The following is a 27,086-nucleotide window of genomic DNA, read 5'->3' as shown; positions in this document are numbered from 1 at the left end:
AGTAACCTCCTTTAAAATCGACTAATTTTAAGACAACAAAAAAAGACAAACTGACCCTTTCTTTTTTGGTCGCGTTACCCTAAACCAACATTAACAGCTATTGTGTTTTCAGCGTAGCAATAGGGTCCGATATTTAGACGAGACAAGTAGCCTATAATGCCGACGAGTCGAAGACGAGTCGCATTATACTTGTTCGAGTCTAAATATCGGACCCTATTGCTACGCTGAAAACACAATAGCGATTATATTGCTATTTCTTATGTTACGTGGATTTCCATTGGTCAATTGGGCAAAACTGAGCTCATTGTACAAGTGATATCGACGACATTTCCGTCGATACCAGTTTTGATATCGACAACCTCTTTATTGCTTCCCCACTTCAAAAACAAAAACACCTAAATTCAAAAACAAGCAAATATATATGAAAATGTAATGATCCCAGAATTTAATTGAGCAAGTGACTAAAGACTTTTTGAAAGGAAAGACATTTTTAAACACTGAAAAGTACAAGAAAAGAGTGAACAAAAAGAAATAATAATCAGAGGGAGGGATATGGAACAGCCAAAACTGAGACAAATACTTTTGTAATTTCTTTACAGTAAATACAAAATGTCCAGAGAATTAGCAATATATCTAACATTGACTGACTGTGTGATGATATCTTCTGCTATTGGTCTGTTTCGACAGTGATATCAAAATCTCGACCTCCGGTCTCGATTTTGATATCACTGTCTCAACAGACCATAGCAGAAGATATCATCACACAGTCCGTCAATATTGGGTAATAGCTGTTCTGACCTTGATTTGTTGTTCCAAACTTACAAAATGACAGTTTTTGCGTCGATGCGTTGACTTCAGGGTTTGATAGCAGACGCCGTTTCTTATGCGCATTAGTTTTGCGCAGGCGCCACACTGACTTTCGAAAAAAAACTCGATTTGACAACACAGCTGTTAAACAGCTTTTTCGAGACGAGGGTCGTGGTGTATGTGTGTCTGTGTGTGTGTGTGTGTGTGTGTGTGTGTGTGTGTGTGTGTGTGTGTGCGTGTGTGTGTGTGTAGAGCGATTGAGAGTAAACTACTGGACCGATCTTTATGAAATTTGACATGAGAGTTCCTGGGTATGATATCCCCGGACATTTTTTTTCATTTTTTCGATAAATGTCTTTGATGACGTCATATCCGGCTTTTTGTAAAAGTTGAGGCGGCACTGTCACACCCTCATTTTTCAATCAAATTGATTGAAATTTGGCCACGCAATCTTCGACAAAGGCCAAACTTTGGTATTGCATTTCAGCTTGGTGGCTTAAAAATTAATTAATGACTTTGGTCATTAAAAATCTGAAAATTGTAAAAAAAATATTTTTTTTTTAAAACGATCCAAATGTATGTTTATCTCATTATTCATCATTTTCTGATTCCAAAAACATATAAATATGTTATATTTGGATTAAAAACAAGCTCTGAAAATAAAAAAAATAAAAATGATGATCAAAATTAAATTTTCGAAATCAATTTAAAAACACTTTCATCTTATTCCTTGTCGGTTCCTGATTCCAAAAACATATAGATATGATATGTTTGGATTAAATGGTGGCATGCGACGATTTCCGTTATTGTTGATTATTATATTAAACAACCGAATCACCCACGGGGCTTCTTAAAACACCAACAGGCTTTTTTTCTGATAAAATGTAAAAAAAACAAAAAACAACCCCGACTTACTTAAGTTTGAGTATGCTTTTAATAATTGAGAAAGAAATCAGTCAATATTAAATATAATGCTTTCAAGTAACGAATTTGAAAGTGTTTCCCGACAGAGCTAGAGTTGCACATACTAACTGGGTTCTATTAACGCAAAAGAAAAGAAAACAAACCAACAAAAACAACAATCCCAAAACACGCAAAGACATGAGCAGTTCCTCAAAATAACCTCTTCGAAACTTACACAAAAAATGTTTAATTCGAACGAGGGCAGCATTCTACGGGAGAATTTCCTCGACAAAACTTTCGACCATCAAACGTTGGCAGCAACAAGTCCTTAAAAAGAAGAGAAAACGTTTCTCTTCGGTCAGCGACTGAAGTGTAAATATCGCGTACGCTTCACTGCACATCGCGTCACCCAGTGAAATAGTTTTTGACTCACAGAGGGAAGACGGCACTGAATGGGAATGGCAGCCAATTGCTCCGATCTAGAAGAGTAAAAAGTCTTCCGCTCCGGTGCAAACCATCTTGAAGGTCAGCAAGGACCCACACCAGGGTTGTGCATCGGGTAAAAGCATCCGTTGTGTTGCACGCATACCAACAGTCTACCGTCTAGCCGCACTCCAATTTGGCGAGATTGTCCAGATGAATTATAATAATAATAATAATAATAATAATAATAATAATAATAATTGTCAGTAAGTACTGGTGTCACATGACTGATGTGAACCAGTTGATTGGCTAATGGCGATGCGCTAAAACTGTTAGCGCACTCTTGGAGTGCGCTAACTTTTCCACAGAGCGTATTCTTCCGCCCTTTGCCTAAGCGAGACTGTGCTCTCATCCTCAGAATTAATTAATGACATGTAGCTTATATTCTCCACAATACCAAATGACCATAAATTCCCTGCTTCTCAATTAAAGCAGAAGTGGTTTTTTTCTGACAGATTGCATGTGCCTGTGCCACAGTGCCACTGATCTAAAAATAGAAGCCGCTGTGTTTCATCTAATTTTCGCCGACTTGCATAGATTCTTCTCATATGCCGTGTTGGTGGCATGTAGCTTATCATCCACATTACCAAATGATGAGTTAGTATACGATTCCCAGCGGCTAACAGAAAACACAAGTGTTATTCCGATAACGTACCAGCTAGACCAGTTTGGAAGACTGACTCGATCGACTCTGTCATACGTAGCAGACTACACAGAAATACGACTACATCAGTTCAGTAAATGAATGGTTTCCGAATTATTATTTCAAGGCAAGAACAATCGTAATCGAAAACGTGTAGGGTTCAGAACGTTCTTACTATATATAAGACTTATTACCAGCCTGCCTCATGCGTGCAGACTCAGTGCAGACTGCAGTGGTTCGATTGCCCAGGTAGCCTAGCAGACGACATAAACCCCGCTCAGAAAATTAACATGTTGGGCAAATGTGAACGAAAAAACGATGGGGATATAATACGTGTAGGGTTCAGAGCATTCTTACCGTTCATATTTAGTATCAGACTCCCCGATGAGTGAAGATACAACACGAGAAATATGCCACATTTATTTTGAAAATGTGCTAACCGTCGAGTCCCGCTTCGAGTCAATTCAAGGGGAGTCACTCCGCACAGTCAATCCGTCGAAGCTCGACTGGAGGTTTCGAATCGCAAATAACGAAGAGCACAGTCCTTTCTCCGAGTTCAAATAAGGTCTCTCTGAAAGATCATCACTGTTCAGATTAACGCTACACTGGAATTTACCAACAGAAATTAAAATGCGTGTGACGAAAGCACGACACACTTGAGACATCCCACACAAAAGTAGATCTTACTGTACACGACCTGACCACACAGTTATGCCTATTCAAATGCGCGTTGCAAAATGTGCGTTTGGAATCTTCTTTTTTTCTATGGCGGTACTGACAATATCGTTATTGAAACAATCCCAGTGCACTAAGGGATTTATAGAGCAAATCTCGAAAATAATTATTGAACTCAGCGCTATGCGCTTCGTTCAATAATGAATTTTTCTCGATTTGCTCTATAAATCCCTTAGTGCACTGGGATGTCTCAATAACTTAAATAATAATAATAATAATAATAATAATAATAATAATAATAATAATAATAATAATAATAATAATAATAATAATAATAATTGGATATTTTTAAGTGCCTAACCCTATGGCAGAGGCCCTTTACAGAATGCCGTGTGAGATGGAATTTTTTGGGCCAGCAGATCGCTGCCATTTCGGCGCATATTTGCCTTTCAAGGGCCTATTATTCCAAGTCACACGGGTATTTGGTGGACATTTTTATCTTAAGCAAAAGACACAGACATGTTATCTTAAGCCTAAACAATTTTGCCAGGAAAGACCCTTTTGTTAATCGTGGGATCTTTAACGTGCACACCCCAATGTAGTGTACTCGAAGGGACCTCGGTTTTTCGTCTCATCCGAAAGACTAGCACTTGAACCCACCACCTAGGTTAGGAAAGGGGGAAGAAAATTGCTAACGCCCTGACCCAGGGTCGAACTCGCAACCTCTCGCTTCCGAGGCAAGTGCGCTTACCACTCGGCCACCCAGTCAGTCGAATTACAGTCGAACCTGCCCTAGCGACCACCTCTCGATAATGACCACCTGCCCACAACGACCACCCCCCCAAAATCCCCCAAAACAAACTATTTCAGCAAAACGCACACAATCTGGACAGGAAGCTACCGGACTGTTAGTTTTGGTGTGTGTCCAACTGGGAGAATGCTCTGACTCCATTCAATCCCCCACCCAACCACACACACACACACTCCCAACAGTTTTGTTTAATTTTGTCAGAGAGATTTTGTTAAGAAGATCAAGATTTTTTTTTTCTCAACAAGATTTGAAGTGGCAAGTGAAACAAGTCGCGTAAGGCGAAAATACAATATTTAGTCAAGTAGCTGCCATTTTTCAGCAAGACCGTATACTCGTAGCATCGTCAGTCCACCGCTCATGGCAAAGGCAGTGAAATTGACAAGAAGAGCGGGATAGTAGTTGCGCTAAGAAGGATAGCACGCTTTTCTGTACCTCTCTTTGTTTTAACTTTCTGAGCGTGTTTTTAATCCAAACATATCATATCTATATGTTTTTGGAATCAGGAACCGACAAGGAATAAGATGAAAGTGTTTTTAAATTGATTTCGACAATTTAATTTTGATAATAATTTTTATATATTTAATTTTCAGAGCTTGTTTTTAATCCGAATATAACATATTTATATGTTTTTGGAATCAGCAAATGATGGAGAATAAAATAAACGTAAATTTGGATCGTTTTATAAATTTTTATTTTTTTTTACAATTTTCCGATTTTTAATGACCAAAGTCATTAATTAATTTTTAAGCCACCAAGCTGAAATGCAATACCGAACCCCGGGCTTCGTCGAAGAATACTTGACCAAAATTTGAACCAATTTGGTTGAAAAATGAGGGCGTGACAGTGCCGCCTCAACTTTCACGAAAAGCCGGATATGACGTCATCAAAGACATTTATCAAAAAAATGAAAAAAACGTTCGGGGATTTCATACCCAGGAACTCTCATGTCAAATTTCATAAAGATCGGTCCAGTAGTTTAGTCTGAATCGCTCTACACACACACACACACACACACACACGCACGCACACACACACGCACGCACGCACATACACCACGACCCTCGTTTCGATTCCCCCTCTATGTTAAAACATTTAGTCAAAACTTGACTAAATGTAAACAAGTCGCGTAAAGCGAAAATACAATATTTGTGACCCTCCACCACGGAATGAGTCGCATGTCACCTTTGCATGATTTTCATATTTTTACATTTTCCTAAAGAGTTTTTTTTATGCTCTATTGAGTTATAAGCCTGTAACTAAGGTGACCCTCACACTGTTACCAGACACTCCCCGGACTCATATTAAGCCTAGCTCAGAACCGCGCGAGGTGACATGCGACTCATTTCGTGGTGGAGGGTCACATTTAGTCAAGTAGCTGTCGAACTCACAAAATGAAACTGAACGCAATGCCATTTTTCAGCAAGACCGTATACTCGTAGCATCGTCAGTCCACCGCTCATGGCAAAGGCAGTGAAATTGACAAGAAGAGCGGGGTAGTAGTTGCGCTAAGAAGGATAGCACGCTTTTCTGTACCTCTCTTTGTTTTAACTTTCTGAGCGTGTTTTTAATCCAAACATATCATATCTATATGTTTTTGGAATCAGGAACCGACAAGGAATAAGATGAAAGTGTTTTTAAATTGATTTGGACAATTTAATTTTGATAATAATTTTTATATATTTAATTTTCAGAGCTTGTTTTTAATCCAAATATAACATATTTATATGTTTTTGGAATCAGAAAATGATGGAGAATAAGATGAACGTAAATTTGGATCGTTTTATAAATTTTTATTTTTTTTTACAATTTTCAGATTTTTAATGACCACAGTCATTAATTAATTTTTAAGCCACCAAGCTGAAATGCAATACCGAAGTCCGGGCCTCGTCGAAGATTACTTGACCAAAATTTCAACCAATTTGGTTGAAAAATGAGGGCGTGACAGTGCCGCCTCAACTTTCACGAAAAGCCGGATATGACGTCATGAAAGACATTTATCAAAAAAATGAAAAAAACGTTCGGGGATTTCATACCCAGAAACGCCTGCCAAACGGTTGTGTGACGTGTCTAGTGTGTTGGCGAAGTGTCTTGTGCTTGTCACTTCTCGCTTTCAGCCCTCACCGCTGGCTAGCACCGTCTGTCCTTTTTAAGACAATGCGAAAAGAGAGCAGAATGCGTCAGTCTCTCCTGCCAGTACAATAACCTCTCCACAACAAGCCCTATGTAGTGCCTCCATCGCGGCGACAGGCGTAAACTGGGTACCGCAAGGCCCCAGGCTAGACTACAAGGACTCGGAGGAGGTTGGCCCCTAGACGTGCGGCATACGGGCCCACCGGTGTGTGGAAACGCCCAGGTGCCCACGAACCAACCTCCAGCTATGGGTCAAATAGCCGGGCAGGATAGGCTCGTCAACCCTGGCAGGCAGCTATCCTAAGAGAAGACCACTCTGAATTCAAAACGAGGGTAGAGGAGGCTCATCATCCATGGAAGGAAACTCGTCTAGGAGAAGGAAAACTCCGAAATGAAACCCACGCAGTCCCTCGAAGACGGAACGGCACTGGCCTTTTTTAGGCGGGGAGCAGACCGGGTGCCTACGCTATCCTCGACAAATGGTTGTGTCATCAACGAATCGAAATACCCAGAAACTCTCATGTCAAATTTCATAAAGATCGGTCCAGTAGTTTAGTCTGAATCGCTCTACACACACACACACACACACACACACACAGACACACACACAGACACACGCACATACACCACGACCCTCGTTTCGATTCCCCCTCGATGTTAAAATATTTAGTCAAAACTTGACTAAATATAAAAAGATATGAGCTAAAAAATTAACCTTCTTCATTTTACTGTGACAGACGTAAATGTAAAAACATTTCAAACACGGACAGCACTATGTAAACCGAGCAAGAAAACAAAGTGGATGATTGTTTACGCGAGAAGGAGGAGTAACAGGAAAGGAAAACCGTCATTGAGTTAAAAGGGAAGACACTGATCAGACGCGCCGCTGTTCACTGATCCCATCAAAGGAAGGGGGGGGGGGGGGGTGGGGGGGGTGGGGGGGTGGTTGTCAGGTATCGTTGTGTGCGTGGGTGTGTGTGCAATACCAGCTAGACGCGTTTTGAGAGAAGACACATCACTGCTTAGTTCCGGGCGGGGGATGTAGCTCAGTCGGTAGCGCGCTGGATTTGTATCCAGTTAGCCGCTGTCAGCGTGAGTTCGTCCCCACGTTCGGCGAGAGATTTATTTCTCAGAGTCAACTTTGTGTGCCGACTCTCCTCGGTGTCCGAACACCCCCGTGTGTACACGCAAGCACAAGACCAAGTGCGCACGAAAAAGATCCTGTAATCCATGTCAGAGTTCGGTGGGTTATAGAAACACGAAAATACCCAGCATGCTTCCTCCGAAAGCGGCGTATGGCTGCCTAAATGGCGGGGTAAAAACGGGCATACACGTAAAAGCCGTGGGAGTTTCAGCCCATGAACGAACAAACAAACAAACAAACAAACTGCTTTGTTCTTCTTCTTCAGCGTTCCAGAATGGTCTGGTTACGTGTGAGCTCGTTTGCCCATTTGGGTTCCCCACACTTTACTCTGAGAGCATAGTCAGCTCACTTCGCTTTCGTTGAGTAGGCATGCTGGGTATTTTCGTGTTTCCATAACCCACCGAACTCCGACATGGATTACAGGATCTTTTCCGTGCGCACTTGGTCTTGTGCTTGCGTGTACACACGAAGGGGGTTAAGTCACTAGCAGGTCTGCACATAAGTTAACCTGGGAGATCGGAAAAATCTCCACTCTTAACCCACCAGGCGGCAGTGACCAGGATTCGAACTCATGACCTCCCGATTAGGATGCCGACGTCTTACCACCACGCCACAGCGCCCGTCGCAGAAGCTGCTTAGTATCTATAGGCCGAGCAACACACAAACCAACCAACCCGAATCACTTGTGAATTTCTTGTTTTGTTCAAAATGAAACTTTCCATTAACCAACAATTGTTGTTTTGTTTTTATCCAACCAAAAGCTTATTAGAATTAAACACTGCGGTAACACAGTCATGAGATAAAACCATGACTGTTGTGTGAAGCCATCGCGGTAAATGTCCACACACAAAATTGCCCCCTCTCCGCCTTTCCTTGTATCTGCATAATTATCTGGAGCTGTCATCTACTTTCATCTCAACCCGACACTTTTCCTTTTGCCACTATAGTAGGTAATATTCTCCGTGTTTCCCCAAACTTTGTACAGCAGAATAACACGAATGATTGTTGTTGGCATCTAGACATCTCCGTGATGGCAGAAGCTGTCAGTTGTCTGTTACACTGGAAGTCAAAAAATCTATATCTCGACGTGTGTGTTTTGTATTTGGGTATCATTTTTGGTTCAATCAGGCAGTCTCGGGGGAGTTTCTTTTGGGGGTGGGAAGAGAGGCGCGAACGGATAACACATTTCTGTACAAATGTTGTTTAACAAGCTCAAAAGGTTGATTTCGTTATATCGATATATCTGCCCCCCCCCCTCCCCCCCCCCCCCCCCAACACCATTACCTCCAACACACCCTAAACGTTGTCAGCGATTGCAGCCCACGCAATAAAAACATTTGAAACGACAAACAATACCGAAAAGAGTGAACGCGTATTTCATTACACCCCCCCCCCCAACCCCGCTCCCTAAGCTGCATTTTTACCGTAATGTTAATTTAGGACTATAATTATCATGTATAATTTATGGCAATGCTTTTTTCTCGATTCTGAAAGTATTGTCGATCGCGTCTAATTTGTGATTCTGTTTAGTGCATCACTATAGTTAAGGTAAACAAAATAAAACGTTCGCTTCCGATCCTAAATAATTAGGGTCGATTATTTTTTTTATTTTTTTATTTACACAGGCGCATGTCGCGTGCTATTGTTCGGAAATCGAAGGAGCTGTGTCCCCTGGACGTCCGAGAAGAGTAACTTTCCGTGTAAAGTCTCCAAAATCGAGTTTTGTAATTTTCAATTAGTTTTTGTTTGGAGGATAAAAAAAAGTTTTAGGGGCAGGAAGACAAAATAGGGTCGGTCGGGGAATCCGAAACATTGATTTTGTTGTTGGCCTAATGTCCCGGATAGGTTCGGAGGCCTTTGTGGACGTAACGAACAATTAGTAGTTGTTGATACTAAATTAGTTGTCCTTGCTCTGTCCACTTTCTATTGCTGCTTTGTACCAAAACTCTCTTCTTCCACCAGTAAATTGACCAGTAGTTGTTCTCTCAGAGCTATAATTAAAGGCTCACTCCTTCCACCAGTAAATTGACCAGTAGTTGTTCTCTCAGAGCTATAATTAAAGGCTCTCTCCTTCCACCAGTAAATTGACCAGTAGTTGTTCTCTCGAGAGCTATAATTAAAGGCTCTCTCCTTCCACCAGTAAATTGACCAGTAGTTGTTCTCTCAGAGCTACAATTAAAGGCTCACTCCTTCCACCAGTAAATTGACCAGTAGTTGTTCTCTCAGAGCTACAATTAAAGGCTCACTCCTTCCACCAGTAAATTGACCAGTAGTTGTTCTCTCAGAACTACAATTAAAGGCTCACTCCTTCCACCAGTAAATTGACCAGTAGTTGTTCTCTCAGAGCTACAATTAAAGGCTCACTCCTTCCACCAGTAAATTGACCAGTAGATGTTCTCTCAGAGCTACAATTAAAGGCTCACTCCTTCCACCAGTAAATTGACCAGTAGTTGTTCTCTCAGAGCTACAATTAAAGGCTCACTCCTTCCACCAGTAAATTGACCAGTAGTTGTTCTCTCAGAGCTACAATTAAAGGCTCACTCCTTCCACCAGTAAATTGACCAGTAGTTGTTCTCTCAGAGCTACAATTAAAGGCTCACTCCTTCCACCAGTAAATTGACCAGTAGTTGTTCTCTCAGAGCTACAATTAAAGGCTCACTCCTTCCACCAGTAAATTGACCAGTAGTTGTTCTCTCAGAGCTACAATTAAAGGCTCACTCCTTCAACCAGTAAATTGACCAGTAGTTGTTCTCTCAGAGCTACAATTAAAGGCTCACTCCTTCCACCAGTAAATTGACCAGTAGTTGTTCTCTCAGAGCTACAATTAAAGGCTCACTCCTTCCACCAGTAAATTGACCAGTAGTTGTTCTCTCAGAGCTACAATTAAAGGCTCTCTCCTTCCACCAGTAAATTGACCAGTAGTTGTTCTCTCAGAGCTATAATTAAAGGCTCACTCCTTCCACCAGTAAATTGACCAGTAGTTGTTCTCTCAGAGCTACAATTAAAGGCTCACTCCTTCCACCAGTAAATTGACCAGTAGTTGTTCTGTCAGAGCTACAATTAAAGGCTCTCTCCTTCCACCAGTAAATTGACCAGTAGTTGTTCTGTCAGAGCTACAATTAAAGGCTCTCTCCTTCCACAAGTAAATTGACCAGTAGTTGTTCTCTAAGAGCTGTAATTAAAGGCTCTCTCCTTCCACAAGTAAATTGACCAGTAGTTGTTCTCTCAGAGCTACAATTAAAGGCTAGGCTCACTCCTTCCCGAATCAGCACTTTGACTCACCCTCACTGATCGGGGCAGACTTTTCCCTGAGATAAGATCATTCCTTCACTGGGACACATACCAACAATCAGCTGACTGGATGCGCTCTGTCCACAGTGAGAATCCCCCCCCCACCCCCCGCCGCCCTGAATTCTTGCTGTAATAGCCACTAGTGTTTTTTTTGTTTTTTTTTAACGAATATTATTTCATTAAAACATGCCAACTCATCACAGGAAGCACTCGGGATGTTGATTTTGGGTATGTGTTCAAGTGGTGGTATGTGTTCAAGTGGTGGTATGTGTTCAAGTGGTGGTATGTGTTCAAGTGGTGGGATGGCCTTATCGAATGTAAGAGCCTGGACACATCTGAGATGGTGAGTCGAACAGTTTAGGAATGTCCTTAATTGAGCCCGAGCTTGACTTTGCCAATATTTTGCAAAGCCTGTTAACCGAAAATTTAGTTCGAAAGCAACGTGCAGCGAGCTTCGTGAAGAGGACTTCGTGAAGTCGAATTCGCCTAAAGCTTGTCCTTAACTGGGCGAAGTCGACTACGCGAAGTATACTTCACGAAGCTTTAGCACTGAGTTTTCGGTAAATAGACTTCGGGGGTCAATGAAGGACCGCTGTGATCAATATCAGACTTCCCAAGGGAAGGCATGTGCCTTTAAGGCTGGTCAATATCAGACTTCCCAAGGGCAGGCATGTGCCTTTAAGGCTGGTCAATATCAGACTTCCCAAGGGAAGGCATGTGCCTTTAAGGCTGGTCAATATCAGACTTCTCAAGGGCAGGCATGTGCCTTTAAGGCTGGTCAATATCAGACTTCTCAAGGGCAGGCATGTGCCTTTAAGGCTGGTCAATAGCTCAGAGGCTTTCCCACACCTGAGACCCTGCAACAGTTAGAGGCCATGCGTGTAAGACAATTGGGGTCCTGCCGCCAGCAGGGATCTGATGAACAACGGTTTCACACCCGCGACAATGGCGCCCTAGGCTGACTTCAACAGTTGCCGTGACGTCAGTGGCTTTGTCGGGCTCAGTTTTCTGGCGTAACATTTCCGGTGAAATACCGCAGCGTGTTTTCGGTCGATGGATTTATCACGGCGTGTGTGTGACAGGGCGATCAACGAACGGGAAAACCAGTCATTCACCGATGCTTTGATCCCTGGTGTTGATTATGGCTATGCCTTGTGTTTTGCTTTCTCAGTTCCGTGCACCAGCAATACTCCAATGACTTCGTTTTTTCGCATTTGGTTTAAACACGATTTTATTCAATTTGTATCATGACAAGCATAGTGCTTATTTTAAGCAATCCTAGTGAAAACATAACATTCGCATTTAAATGTCAACTTTTCCAACACCAACCGCATTCGATATGAACCCAAACCAGATAGAGTTGGAATGCTGGGTATTACTATGCGGTTTGAATGACCTTGTCAGTTCTGTATACAAAAGATTGCTCCAATGATTGTTTTCGTATACAAATAAATTGTAACTATATCCTCTTTTAAAATCGACATTTCAGATAGATATCTAATCAATAGAGAGAGAACATTGAACATGAGCTGAATATTGAACATTATTATTGATTGCTATCATGCTTTTAGCGTAGCGATATATTATGATAGGGCCCCAAGTTTGAAGAGAACAAGTATAATACGCCAAATCGTTTGATTCGTAGATATTGATGTTGGCGAATCATGAAGGGGCCTGAAAGGCGACTTGATAAAGGCGGTTTCCATAGTTCTGATTGTCACAGGTTTGAGAAGAGAGTAGCACAATTGAGGAAGCCATCTAAACAAACAGACACAGATTTTTCATTTTATTGATAAACGAAGTAGCTGATTTTCCATTATGTTCGTGATTTGGGCGGTTTGGAGCCTCACAAGCCCATTTGGTTCACAGTGGTATGGAGCACATTTCTTTTAGTTAAGAAAGTAACCTCATTGCTTATTTAGAATGACAGCGTTTAGGGAAGGGACGTATATTCCACAACCCACTTTTGAGTTACTGTTAAGAGCTACACACACAAAATGTCGGCAAGTGAACATTTCCTGATTTGTACGTTTTGAGATCTATGTAATCTGTACAGAGTCAACGTTATCTAAATACCAAACTAATGTTCAGGGCTGGACTGTGTGAGAGAGAGCCTTCCAAAATGAGGCAGGGGTACACATGCTTGTCAGGCGTTGGAATGTAGCCTTTGAAAGGGGGATTTGGGGTCTTTCCTTAAAAAAAAGTATATTTGCTGGATAAGGGGGGGGGGGCTTCCGGAGCTCAGGATCCCCCCCCCCCACCCTCTCAGTCATATATCCAACCATTTTCTTGAGAAATTGCAAAATGTATACAGTTTTTTTCTTAATAAATATGTTTTGGGGGGTTGCAAGTCTGCAGCCCTTCGTACTGTTGCTGGCAATCTGTACGTCCTATAGGCCTAGGTTGAATTGCCACTGGGTGCTAGGCACTTGCTTTTAGAAGCTTGACATTCTGTTTTAAATCAGTCTTTTGCTGATGACACCCAGCTGTATAAACCCAGTCCCCCTGCAGAGACACATTCCGCCATCCAGACCATTCAGACATGCATCACTGATGTTAAATCTTGGATGGTCGATAACAAACTTAAGCTGAATGATGATAAGACTGAAGTCTTACTGTGCAAAAAGAAGAACACTACATTTCCCTCTCCCCAACCTGTTTCTGTTCAAATAGGCAACACCGACATTCTTTTCTCACCATCAGCTAGAAACCTTGGATTGACCCTTTCATCTGACATGACCCTTAACAAACATATATCTTTAGTCTGTAGAGCAGCTTATTTTGAGCTTCGTAAGATCAGCACCATTCGCCACACACTCTCCTCTCAAACAACTAGTCTGTGCCTTTGTTCTTTCTAAACTTGACCACTGCAACTCTCTTCTCTCTGGCTGTCCTCTGTACCTCCTGCATAAACTACAAAAAGTCCAAAACTCGGCAACACGCCTCATTCTGAAAGCACGAAAACGAGATCACGCAACACCACTTCTTCACACACTGCACTGGTTACCTATTCAAGCCCGCATTGACTACAAACAGTCCACCCTCTGCTTTAACTTCTTTTCTGGCTCGTCTCCTGCTTACTTCTCTGAACTCCTCACCGTCTATTCTCCAGCAAGACAACTCCGTGCCTCTTCTGACTGTCGCATCCTCACCATTCCACACACCAAAACCAAAACATACGGACAACGCACTTTTACTTTCTGCGCACCCACACAATGGAATTCTCTCCCCTTTCACATCCGCCACTCTCAGTCACCCCAAGCATTCAAACGAGCACTTAACACGCACCTCTTCAAGAAATACAACCCCTGATTTTGTTTTCTCAGTCCATCAGTAGGCTACATGTAGTGTGTTTGTTGTTTTAGTGATAATGTGATAATGTATATAAAAATCTAGGGCTGTTTTCAGTATTGTTGGTAACATATGTTCTGTTTGATTAAGGGTATTCAGCTGGTATTTCCTTGTTTTCACTACCTATTTCATTCATGTTTTTATTACTTAGTTAGTGGAAGAATCTTTTGTAATGTATGTTTGATGGTGTATGCTTTTAATTAAGCGTTGCTGACTATGAATGTAGATGTAAATGCTTGTATAACTGTGTTTTAATTTTAAATGTGTCAAGCGCAAAGAGCATAATTGTAAAGTTATGATGTTGCGCTGTATAAATGCTCATTTATTATTATTATTATTATTATTATTATTATTATTATTATTATTATTATTATTATTATTATTATTATTATTATTATTATTATTATTATTATTATTAAAATTAGAAACCCCCAGCGGGTTAGGGGGAAAAATTTACCCGATGCTCCCCAGCATGTCGTAAGAGGCGACTAACGGATTCTGTTTCTTCTTTTACCCTTGTTAAGTGTTTCTTGTATAGAATATAGTCAATGTTTGTAAAGATTTTAGTCAAGCAGTATGTAAGAAATGTTAAGTCCTTTGTACTGGAAACTTCCATTCTCCCAGTAAGGTCATATATTGTACTACGTTGCAAGCCCCTGGAGCAATTTTTTGATTAGTGCTTTTGTGAACAAGAAACAATTAACAAGTGGCTCTATCCCTTTCCCCGTCGCGATATAACCTTGAACGGTTGAAAACGACGTTTAACACCAAATAAAGAAAGAAAGAAATTAAAATTAGAAAAATAAAAGGATTTTTTTTTATTTCTTACTGAGGGTCCATTGCTCTAGCTCATGAACTTAAAGGTACTGAACTTGTCAAATCCAGGTGCACGGAGCCCCTGGGGCTTTTAGTCATACCTCAGGCAGCTATCCGTTAGAAGAACTACCAAGTTTCATTGACTTGCACCCAAAGAGTCAAGAACTGCGATGTTTTTACGAATTAATTTCGTACTCGGACCCGGCTGGTCTTGACCTATTTTTGGATCTAAATTTAGATCAGGTAGATCACCACATCATGCACAAAAAGACACGTCACTAGTAAACTATGTCTGACATCATCATGAGTTTGTGTAAAACAAAATGGAGGCCGGAATCACTCAGTTGAATCGAACTCCGACCAAACACCACGTAATAACTAGGTTAATTTATGCACTCGCGCCGTCGCGATATAACCTTGAATGGTTGAAAACGACGTTAAACACCAAATAAAGAAAGAAAGATTATGCACTCGCGTGAACAAGAAACTGTCGAGCTTCACATATGTCGTCGTTGGGTAGGTTTGGGTTTGTTTTACTACCATAGTAGGATTTTTGAACTGTAAATGCACTCAGCTGCAACAAAAACGCAAAACGAAGGCTGTGAGCTGCACTGTGCCTTTAAAAGTCTTTTTGTTTTACATTCCAATATGCCCCTTGTGTACGTATGGCCATGTCACATAAATGTAAGCAACCAAATAGAAATAATTCAGTGAAATAACAGGCATGATTATGTGAGCACTTATTATAAGTTTTAAATTTGTGCTCCTTTGTAAACTTGTTGGTATATTATCATGTGTGTGTTTATGAATAAAATACTGTTTAAACCAGTGAATAGGTTGTTTTGATGTGTCAGAGAATAGATTGTGTCGATGCATAACAGTCAAAACGACTACGAGTATGAGTCAAATCTGGATTACTTATGTAATGACTTAATTAGAAACAGCATATTGGCAAAGAAGGGTACGTGTGAGTGTGTGTGTGTGTGTGTGTGGGGGTGCGTGTGATGTTAAAAAACACTGAAGATACTGTGACACTGTGCTTGGTGTTTGGCTACCCACCATCTGCATTGCCGGTGTAACACAACATTTTTACTCCACGAGAAATTCACTCCGGAGTAAAAATTTCGTACGAAATTCTTACTCCGAGTAAATTTTTCGTACGAGAAAAGAACTCCCCAAGGCACGAAAAAATTACTCCCTCCACGAAGTTTTTACTCCCCATTTTTTGTGCTTCCAGTAAAAAATCTCGTGCGCGAAAATGGGATGCGGGCGAAGGGATAATGCCAATAATGTGATCTCGTACAAATGAATGTCGCGCTACCCTCCCTCCACCCCTTCCACCACCAAGACTAACAGGGGACAAGGGAGTATACATTCCGTACACCTGGCATGGGAAGTTAAATTGCTCTGTTAGGGTGAAGTAATTTATTCGTTTTTTTATTCGTCAGGGGAGTAACATTTGTGTACGAAATGTTTACTCGGAACTCACCTGTCGTGGGGAGTAATTTTCTCGTGTAATGGGGGAGTGCTTTTTTGGTAAAGAGAGTAACATTTTCGTACGAAATTTTTACTCCGGAGTAAAAATCTCGTGGGAGTAATTTTCTCGTGTTACACCGGCATGTAGGTATTTGGATACTCCATTGATTATCTCTCCCCTTTTGCATGCAACTAACAATGGCTTTTACGTGTTTCAGGTAACGACCACAAAGCCAGCAATCAGGAAAAAACAGTCCTCTGATGAAGCACTCTTGTCAGCGACCGGCATCTTCAATTGTCTTTATTTTCCCCGAGCAATAACGAGGTGTGCTCGATCAAGTGTTGAATTTGTTGGGTAATTGAAACAAGGATAGATTTTTCTCATCGTGAATGAAATTGAAAGAGTTGCCCGAGTTTTTTTGTCCTGGTTTTCACCTCGCCTTTAATAGACGGCAATGACACCGGCTTGTGTGTGTCTCTGGGAGGTTAACTGCCGAAGCTGAAGAAAATGTAAAGTTGTACGCTTGGGTAAGGACAGCAGGGTCGCAGTAAGCTAAGGTTTTCCCCAAAGCAGCATGATGGAGACGAGCAGCCCGAACTGGGTGGGCGTGACGCAAGTAGTGACGGAGAATGTGACGCAGATTGTGACCAACACAACGGGCGGTGGGGGCGGAGGTGGTGGTGGCGGTGGTGGTGGTGACTGTGGGGGCTTGTCCAGCATCCCGGGGGTTATCTCCGGCGACACGTACGGCGGCCTGTCCACCTTCTCCGCCAGCTACTACTCCATGCACGGCTACGTCAGCATCGCCGTCTGCCTCTTCGGCCTCATGTCCAACACGGCCAACATCATCGTGCTGACCCGCAAGAACATGATCACGTCCACCAACACCATCCTCATGTGGCTGGCGGTGGCCGACCTGCTCACCATGATGTCCTATCTCCCCTTCGCCATCCACTTCTACATCATGCGCGAGCCCGACCTGGGCATGTTCCAGACGCGCAGCTTCGGCTGGATCATTTTCCTCATGTTCCACGCCAGCTTCAGCATCGTCTGCCACACTGTGGCCATCTGGCTGACCATCGCTCTGGCCATCTTCCGCTACATCTACATCTGCATGCCCACCAGGGGCAGCGTCTTCTGCAGCCTGCGCCGCGCCAAGATGACCATCTTCGTGGTGTACGCCCTCACCGTGGTCATATGCGTGCCCAACTACATCAGCAACCGTATCAGGGCGCAGGTGGAGCGGGACAGTGGTTACGTCAGCGCCTTGGGGACGTCGAACAACGTCACGGACAACGTCACTGAGCCCCACGTCATCTACAACCCTACACAGTGGGAGAACTCACTGGCCGCCGATATCACCTTCAAGGTTAGTAACCTCTCTCTCTATCCACTCACTCACTCACTCTCTCTTGAGCACATTGTTTTGGTTTGTTTGTCTAAGTGGTGACAGACCCAGTGAAAGCGCATTATCTGAGACTTGGTTACCTGCTGGTAAGATGCAAGACCAATTTAATATTAATGGTTTCCATCCACTTGTGCGAAGAGACAGACCAGACGGAGCACACGGTGGTGTGGCAATATATGTTAAAGATTACTTATGCTGTAAAGAGAGAACAGATCTTTTGATTCCTAACCTTGAAGCCACATGGATCGAAACCAAATTGAATCAAGAAACTATATTGATAGGCTCGTTTTACCGGCCTCCTAGTGCCCCTGTTGCTTATTGGCAACTGATCGATTCTTCTATTAAACAAGTTATGGCCACCCCTCACAAATTCATAATTCTTGGTGATTTTAATTCCGATTTTAATGACAACCCACCAAAGCAACTCACAGACATTTTGTATCTGAATAGCTTAAAGCAACTAGTTACAAGTCCCACACGGATAACTGAAGATACGTCCACCTGTATCGACCTGATTATTACCCCAAGCACTGACATTGTTGATAAAGTAGAAGTTATTCCTCCCATTTGTAGTGATCACTCCGTACCAGTCGTTTATTTAAAGCATCATTTGAAGAAAAGATCACACTCAAAAAGAACGATTTTAGATTATAGCAAACTAGACGGTCAAAAGTTAATAGTTGAGTTACAGAAAATTGATTGGTCAAACATAGTGACTTTAGAAGATATTCATACCGCAGCTTCTCTCTTTTCGGAGCAGTTGTATTCGATCGTGAAAACCTGCTTGCCTGTCAAGGAAGTCACCATTCGGGAGGGAGACACACCCTGGATCACATCATATATTTTGAAATTAAAAGACCGAAAAAGATTTATTCATACTATTGCTGTGCATGTAGACACACCACAAGCTTGGGAACTCTTTCGTAAGATAAGGAACCAATACACAGATGCTATTCGAACGCGAAAGAAACAATATTTAGAGGAACTTGACCGGTCCGTATCTGATCCAAAGAAATTTGGTCAGAAGCAGTGGTGGAAGTTAGTTAACAGGTTTATGGCAAAGAAAGGCTCTGACCAAAACGAAATCCCGCCACTAACAGTTGATTGTAAAACCTATTTTGAAGACCAGGAAAAGGCTGAATTATTTAATATGTCTTTTGTTAAACAATCAGAAATAAACGACACAGATGATAATGTTCCCGATATAGATAATGCTGAGTTTTTTGTCGACGATATGGTCGTGACTTCCGAAGAAGTGAAAAGTGTAATAGAAAGTCTTGATACATCTAAAGCTGTCGGGCCTAATAAAATTCATAATAAGATTCTTATTGCAAGTTTACCTATAATAGCAGAACCTCTATCTATTTTATTTACAAGATCATTAAATGAGGGTGTATTTCCAAGCATATGGAAAACAGCACACATAACACCGATATATAAAAAGGGGGATAAAGGAGACTGTTCAAATTATCGTCCCATCTCACTCCTAAGCTGCGTAGGTAAAGTTCTTGAAAAATGTGTTCAGAAACATGTGTTTGATTATTTTGTATCGAATAACATAATCACACCTTCCCAGTCTGGTTTTATTCCCGGTGACTCCACTGTGTACCAGTTAACATGCCTATATAACGACTTTTGCAAGTCACTCGACGACAGCATTACTGTCCAGGCAATCTTTTTCGACATTTCCAAAGCATTTGACAGAGTCTGGCACAAAGGTCTTCTGAGAAAGTTATTTGCACTAGGGATTCGAGGTCAGATGTTTAATTGGTTGCAAAACTATTTAACTGATCGAACACAAGCAGTGGTGCTTAAAGGAAGTATGTCTAGCTACTTACCTGTGCAAACAGGCGTTCCACAAGGCTCTATTCTAGGACCTCTCCTTTTTCTGGTTTACATTAACGACATAGTTGATAACGTTGAATCCATTATTAAACTGTTTGCCGACGATACAAGTATGTATTTAAGCCTGGAAAATTCTCAGATGCGAACAGATATTTTTAACTCAGATCTTGAAAAAATCGACCAGTGGGCTAGTCAGTGGAAAGTTAAATTTAATCAAAGTAAAACAAAACTTCTGAATATAAGCAGGAAAAGGAATCCAGATTACATCCCTTTAAACTTCGGTGGCACAATTTTACAAGAAACTGAAAGTCATAAACATCTTGGTATTATTATTCAGAATAACGGTAAGTGGGAGTTACATATTAAATCTGTTATAGCAAAATGCCGTACGTTAGTAGCTTGCTTACGATCTTATAAATATAGACTAGGCAGAAAAGCTTTAGAAACAATGTATAAATCCTTCATATTGCCACATTTTGATTATGCTGATGTTCTCTGGGACAACTGCCCAAAGGAGTTAGCCACCGAGCTCGAAAGTATTCACTTAGATGCAATTCGAACAATTGTTGGAGCAGTCCGCGGTACAAGCCATCAAAAATTGTACGATGAGTCAGGCTTTATTTCATTACTAGAGAGGCGAAAACGTCATAAATTGATATTATTTCACAAGATCGTTCACCGCAAGGTGCCAAACAAATATTAGCGATATTGCCACCATTGATATCAACTAATAACCCATATCACCGGCGCAGACCTCTAGACAGGAAAGTTCCATCGTTTAAAACTGAATTATATAGAAACTCATTTCTCCCATCTACTACACAACTCTGGAATTCTTTACCTGACTATATAAAACTTAGTGATTCCCTAAGTGAATTTAAGCACTTTTTGTCAAAAAACGATTTAAGTCCGCCGTGTTATTTTTATTCTGGAGATCGCATGTCACAAATAATTCACTGTAAGCTCAGGTTATATATAAGTGATCTCAATAACGATCTAGTGAGACGTCACGTTGCTACAGATGCATCTTGTGACTGTGGATTCCCGTCCGAATCCGTACAACACTTCATATTCGATTGTCCAAATTATCGCGAAGCACGTCAAGAAACTATACATACCCTCCCTAATCACACAATTCACCTCCCCCACCTTTTAAACGGAGACAGACAGTATTCTTTAGATTTGAACAGGAAAATTTTTTCCACCGTACACTCGTTCATTGAACGTTCTGGCCGCTTTGGGCAAGTCAGAATAAATGCTCTACAAACCGGACAACAACTTTAACTTCTGCACATCTCCTACCCATCCCTCTTCTTTTATTCATCTTCTTTCCCTCCTTCCTTCCTTTACTGTCTTTCTTTATAATCATTATGCAACGTTCATTACGTTATTAATAGATTTGGTTTATTGAGACAAATTTTTCACCCGTTACCGCCTTATGTTGTACTGTCATGCAGGAACACCACTATAAGCTTCTAGCTTGTTGCTGTTTCTGTGAACTTTGTATACATGTCATGATTGTAACCCTTGTTAAAATAAACTTATGTTTAAACCAAAGCGCATGTCATGGGTAATGAATTCTCTCGTGTTAGTGTTTCCTCTCAACAGACGATTCTTGTAGGGTGTGGCGGTGGTATAGTTCCCAAGCTCATAGTGTTTTTATGTGTGTTTGGCCAGTAACCTATCTCTTTTCTCTGTGTGTGTGTGTGTGTGTGTGTGTGTGTGTGTGTGTGTGTGTGTGTGTGTGTGTGTGTGTGTGTGTGTGTGTGTGTGTGTGTGTGTGTGATTCCTTTTTCTGTAACGGATTGGCCATTTCACTGTCTCCTTCAATCAATAACCCGTCACACAACGCCTCTCTACTTTTATTGCTAATGAGGTTCGGAGACTTACAGAATTGTTGTCCCTCAGTAACGTTCCGCCGACTCTCTTTTCATGACCAACATTATGTTTAGTACTGATGCTCGGTGATGACATTTTGTTCCGGCGCTCGTTTTTACATTTAGTCAAGTTTTGACTAAATGTTTTAACATAGAGGGGGAATCGAGACGAGGGTCGTGGAGTATGTGTGTGTGTGTGTGTGTGTGTGTGTGTGTGTGTGTGTGTGTGTGTGTGTGTGTGTGTGTGTGTGTGTGTGTGTGTTTGTGTGTGTGTGTAGAGCGATTCAGAGTAAACTACTGGACCGTCACCGATCTTTAGGAAAGTTTACATGAGAGTTCCTGGGTATGATATCCCCAGACGTTTTTTTCATTTTTGGGATAAATGTCTTTTATGGCGTCATATCCGACTTTTTGTAAAAGTTGAGGCGCCACTGTCACACCTTCATTTTTCAATCAAATTGATTGAAATTTTGGCCAAGCAATCTTCTACGAAGGCCGGACTTCGGTATTGCCTTTCAGCATGGAGGCTTAAAAATTAATTAATGACTTTGGTCATTAAAAATCTGAAAATTGTAATTACATTTTTTTTATAAAACGATCCAAAATTACTTTTATTTTATTCTTTGCAACGTCGTATAGTAGTTTATTTGTCAGTTAAAAAGCCAAAGAAAATCTTCAGATCGCCTTTTGGACTCTGTGGGCAGTATCCTTTGAAATTGTGGGTTTCAGAGTGTGTACCTCGCCACAATAAGTAAAACAGAAGAAATAAAAAAATAAAACACTCCAGGCAGTGATTTTAAAATAAACCCAAATAGCTATGGGTATTTTGATTTGAGAGATACAATGAACAGTTTTATTCAACGCGACTTACACAATATGGGTATTTTGTTTGTGAAAAAAAGGACGGTAGGCCTAGTTTGCAGTTTAAAAGACTCAATATAAAAAATGAGACTATTGTTAAAACAAAATTTTTTTAAAGTACACATGTATACATAGCCAGAGTCCAAATTCAGTTACACAGTGTCCGGATATAATGTTTTGGGGAATATATGGCGTAACTAAACTGACATGGTCAAAATGTCTGTGCACATAAACACCTTCCATCTCAACCAAACGTCGTGAGCACCGGGTCATCGGCAAAAGTCGACGCAGGGAGCACGGAGTGATTGCATGGATCGATTTGACACAATTCTTACACGCAGTGTGACACATGGAACATGACAGCAGCTTGCAGGCTGACACAGAGAACTAGTTCAGATAATCTGCGTGTGATTGGCTGTGTTTTCATTTGCAATTAATGCTCGCACTAATTAGCGAGTTCCTCACTTATGCGGTGTTAATTATCTTCACGGAAGAGGTACACCCACAGCTGGCCGGGAATGTGTTTACAAAAACTATTGACTGTTTGCACTTTGTCTATGTGATAATAGGGGAGACGGATTAGGATTGCTTTTGTAGTTGCTTTCTGTGTGGTACCCAACTAGTATTCGGTCCCTTGTGCACAGGTCTGAACAAATCGGTACAAATCTATTCCTTTATCAGCAGGCTTTTTTTTTTAAAGACACAAGTAGCATTTTTTTTTCTTCTTCTGCGTTCGTGGGCTGAAACTCCCACGTACACTCGTGTTTTTTGCACGAGTGGATTTGTACGTGTATGACCGTTTTTACCCCGCCATTTAGGCAGCCATACGCCGCTTTTCGGAGGAACAAATTGCATTTGAAAACAACAGCGCGCAACGCTTTAACTCGCTGATTAGTGTTGGTATTTCCTCACATTAATTGAAGCTTATTAAACAGCGATGAGGGATTGAGCAATGCTTGGTGTACTCGAGATGACCCCAAAGGATGTTATCATAATATTAGATCAATGTTAAGGTATGCAATTGTATAGAAGGAAGCCGTGATCAAACCGGCACGGTTGGCCTTGTGGTAAGGCGTCCGCCCCGTGATCGGGAGGTCGTGGGTTCGAACCCCGGCCGGGTCATACCTTGGACTTTAAAATTGGCAATCTAGTGGCTGCTCCGCCTGGCGTCCGGCATTATGGGGTTAGTGCTAGGACTGGTTGGTCCGGTGTCAGAATAATGTGACTGGGTGAGACATGAAGCCTGTGCTGCGACTTCTGTCTCAAACAAGCCGTGATGAAGCCCATTGAGCTGGTACATTTGGTGAAGACCTTCCCTCCACCTGGACACGTGCCAACAGTCAACGGCCTGCGTTTTTTGTGAGCAGAGTGGACATTGTTTTATGGATTCATTTCTCCAATGACACGTGTGTCAATCAGCAAAATTAATTCATCCAAAATGCCCACTGTGCTCGGGACATAGTCAGGATGGTGAGTTTTGGGAAATATCCAAGTTGAGGGATGGCCGTACCTCATTTGAAAGCCTATAGGATGATCTGAAATAGTATCCCGTTTCCCTTTAGCGTTCATGCACTTCTTCTTTCGTCTGTCACGCGGTCTATGTGTGTGTGTATGTGTGTGTGTGTGTGTGTGTGTATGTGTGTGTGTGTGTGTGTGTGTGTGTGTGTGTGTGTGTGTGTGTGTGTGTGTGTGTGTGTGTGTGTGTGTGTGTGTGTGTGTGTGTGTGTGTGTGTGTGTGTGTGTGTGTGTGTGTGTGTGTGTGTGTGTGTGTGTGTGTGTGTGTGTGTGTGTGTGTGTGTGTGTGCGCGCGCGCAAAGCGTGTGTGTCTGTAGGCAAGCTCATGTACCTGGATTCGTAGGACTTTGAGGTGTATCAGGCTTAACAAGCTCTTCTTCGCGGGAAGGAATGTGCCTTTGAATGTCATCAACAACAGCAAAAAGAAAGAAGGACAAAGAGAAACTTTCGTTCCCAATCCACACCCACGCACCTTGCTCGTCGTCCCCCTCCCTATTTTGTATTTTATTAATTAGAACCGAGTATCATTCCCCAATCACTCAGCCTTAAACAACGGTGCGTAGCTGGGCCAGCTTCCTGACCCTAGTCTTGTTAAATATTTCACGGTAAGGGTCAAATACAATGAGCGTTTTACCAGACAATCCTAATGTCAATCCTCCCCTCCTTTTAATTTATGATTTCACGGTTAAGGTAGGGTTTAGTCAAATACAGTAAGCGTTTTGGAAGATAAACCTAACAGCAATCCCCCCTATAAATAATGTCACGGTAAAGTTATGGTTTTGTCAAATACAGTGAGCGTTTTGGAAGATAAACCAAACAGCAATCCCCCCTTTTAAATAATGTCACGGTAAAGTTATGGTTTTGTCAAATACAGTAAGCGCTTTGGAAGATAAACATAACAGCAATCCCCTCTTTTAAATAATGTCACGGTAAAGTTATGGTTTTGTCAAATACAGTGAGCGATTTGGAAGATAAACATAACAGCAATCCCCCCCTTTTAAATAATGTCACGGTAAAGTTATGTTTTTGTCAAATACAGTAAGCGCTTTGGAAGATAAACCTAACAGCAATCCCCCCCTTTTAAATAATGTCACGGTAAAGTTATTATTTTGTCAAATACAGTGAGCGCTTTGGGAGATAAAGCTAATGTCAATCCGCCCTTGTAAATAATTTCACGGTTGAGGTGGGGTTTAGTCACATTTGTATACACAGCGTTTGGAAGAGAAACGTAATGTCACTCCCCCCTTTTAAATAATTTCAATGACCAGACGTCGAGTTACCGAACAGAACACTAAACAAGTCGCGTAAGGCATTTCTTTCTTTCTTTATTTGGTGTTTAACGTCGTTTTCAACCACGAAGGTTATATCGCGACGAGGGAAAGGGGGGAGATGGGATCGCGTAAGGCAAAATTACTACATTTAGTCAAGCTGTGGAACTCACAGAATGAAACTGAACGCACTGCATTTTTTCACAATGACCGTAGTCCGCCGCTTGTGCATAACGGAGTGAAACTGACGAGTCTGTTCAGCGCGGTAGTGGTTTCGCTGTGCTGCATAGCACGCGCTTTTCTGTACCTCTCTTCGTTTTAACTTTCTGAGCGTGTTTTAATCCAAACATATCATATCTATATGTTTTTTGAATCAGGAACCGACAAGGAATAAGATGAAATTGTTTTTAAATCGATTTCGGAAATTTAATTTTGATCATAATTTTTATATTTTTAATTTTCAGAGCTTGTTTTTAATCCAAATACAACATATTTATATGTTTTTGGAATCAGGAAATGATGTAGAATAAGATGAACGTAAATTTGGATCGTTTTATATAAAAAAAAATTATTACAATTTTCAGATTTTTAATGACCAAAGTCATTAATTAATTTTTAAGCCACCAAGCTGAAATGCAATACCGAAGTCCAGCCTTCGTCGAAGATTGCTTTACAAAAATTTCAATCAATTTGATTGAAAAATGAGGGTGTGACAGTGCCGCCTCAACTTTTACAAAAAGCCGGATATGACGTCATCAAAAATATTTATCGAAAAAAAGAAAAAACCGTCCGGGGATATCATTCCCAGGAACTCTCATGTCAAATTTCATAAAGATCGGTCCAGTAGTTTGGTCTGAATCGCTCTACACACACACACACGCACAGACAGAGAGACAGACAGACAGACAGACAGACAGACACACACACACACACACACACACACACACACACACACACACACACACACACACACACACACACACACACACACACACACACACACACACAAACACACATAAACCACGACCCTCGTCTCGATTCCCCCTCTAAAAACATCAATGAACAGATAACAGTCAATGCAAATTGAATACAAAGAGTGCATGCCTAATGTATTTGGCAAGAAAACATGCTATCAAAGCACATCGGCTATACAAACATCCAGCGTCTATTGATTTGTGAACAACGGTTGGGCTCTGTGTCTGTTACAAATTGTAGAGACAATTGGAAATTGTCAATTCAATTGGACGAGTCATGTATTAATAACGAGAGCACCCAGTGACTGTTGATTCTTCATTTGATTCAATCATTATTAAATGCATTTATTTATTTATGTATATATTTAATGTAATAAATTGATTAACTAATTCAGTCATACATTCGTCCATACATTTATTTCTTGTCTTTTGAGTAACCTGAATATCTCTTTTTAGCACGAAACAACCTGTGATGGTAGCCTGCTTATGGTCATTGACGTTTAAAGCTACTTGTTTTTCCTATGAATGGCTTATGATGGATAGCATTTTAGCTTACGTATCGCGGGTGCAGTGTAAACATATAAACCAGACAGACCTTCCTCTGAAGCTACGTCTGTTCTGCAGTGATACAACTTCATGCGAAAATGAAAAATAAAAGTATGCCTACCAATAGAAAGAGGTCTGGGTAGCCTGTCTTCAATATAATGTATGCTTTCTTGTTTTGCTACAGTCGAACCTCTCTGTAACGACTACACGAGGGACCGACGAAACGTGGTCGCTATTGAAAGTCGAATTATAAACCAGAAG

General features: G+C 41.3%; 1 protein-coding gene across 1 annotated transcript in view; it reads left to right on the top strand.

The window, feature by feature from the left end:
• Window positions 1-27,086, top strand: part of LOC138982857 (G-protein coupled receptor dmsr-1-like) — a 67,252-nt gene that overhangs the window by 6,274 nt on the left and 33,892 nt on the right. The window contains exon 2 of the mRNA XM_070356226.1: window positions 16,749-17,900. Within this exon, the coding sequence (XP_070212327.1) occupies window positions 17,106-17,900 (795 nt within the window). The 5' untranslated portion in view covers window positions 16,749-17,105. The remainder of the gene's footprint in view (window positions 1-16,748; window positions 17,901-27,086) is intronic.

This window comes from Littorina saxatilis, linkage group LG12 (genome assembly GCF_037325665.1).
Source record: "Littorina saxatilis isolate snail1 linkage group LG12, US_GU_Lsax_2.0, whole genome shotgun sequence".
Lineage (NCBI taxonomy): Eukaryota > Metazoa > Mollusca > Gastropoda > Littorinimorpha > Littorinidae > Littorina > Littorina saxatilis.
The sequence above is the reverse complement of the archived record's forward strand: the minus strand, read 5'-3'. Positions and strand labels throughout refer to the sequence as shown.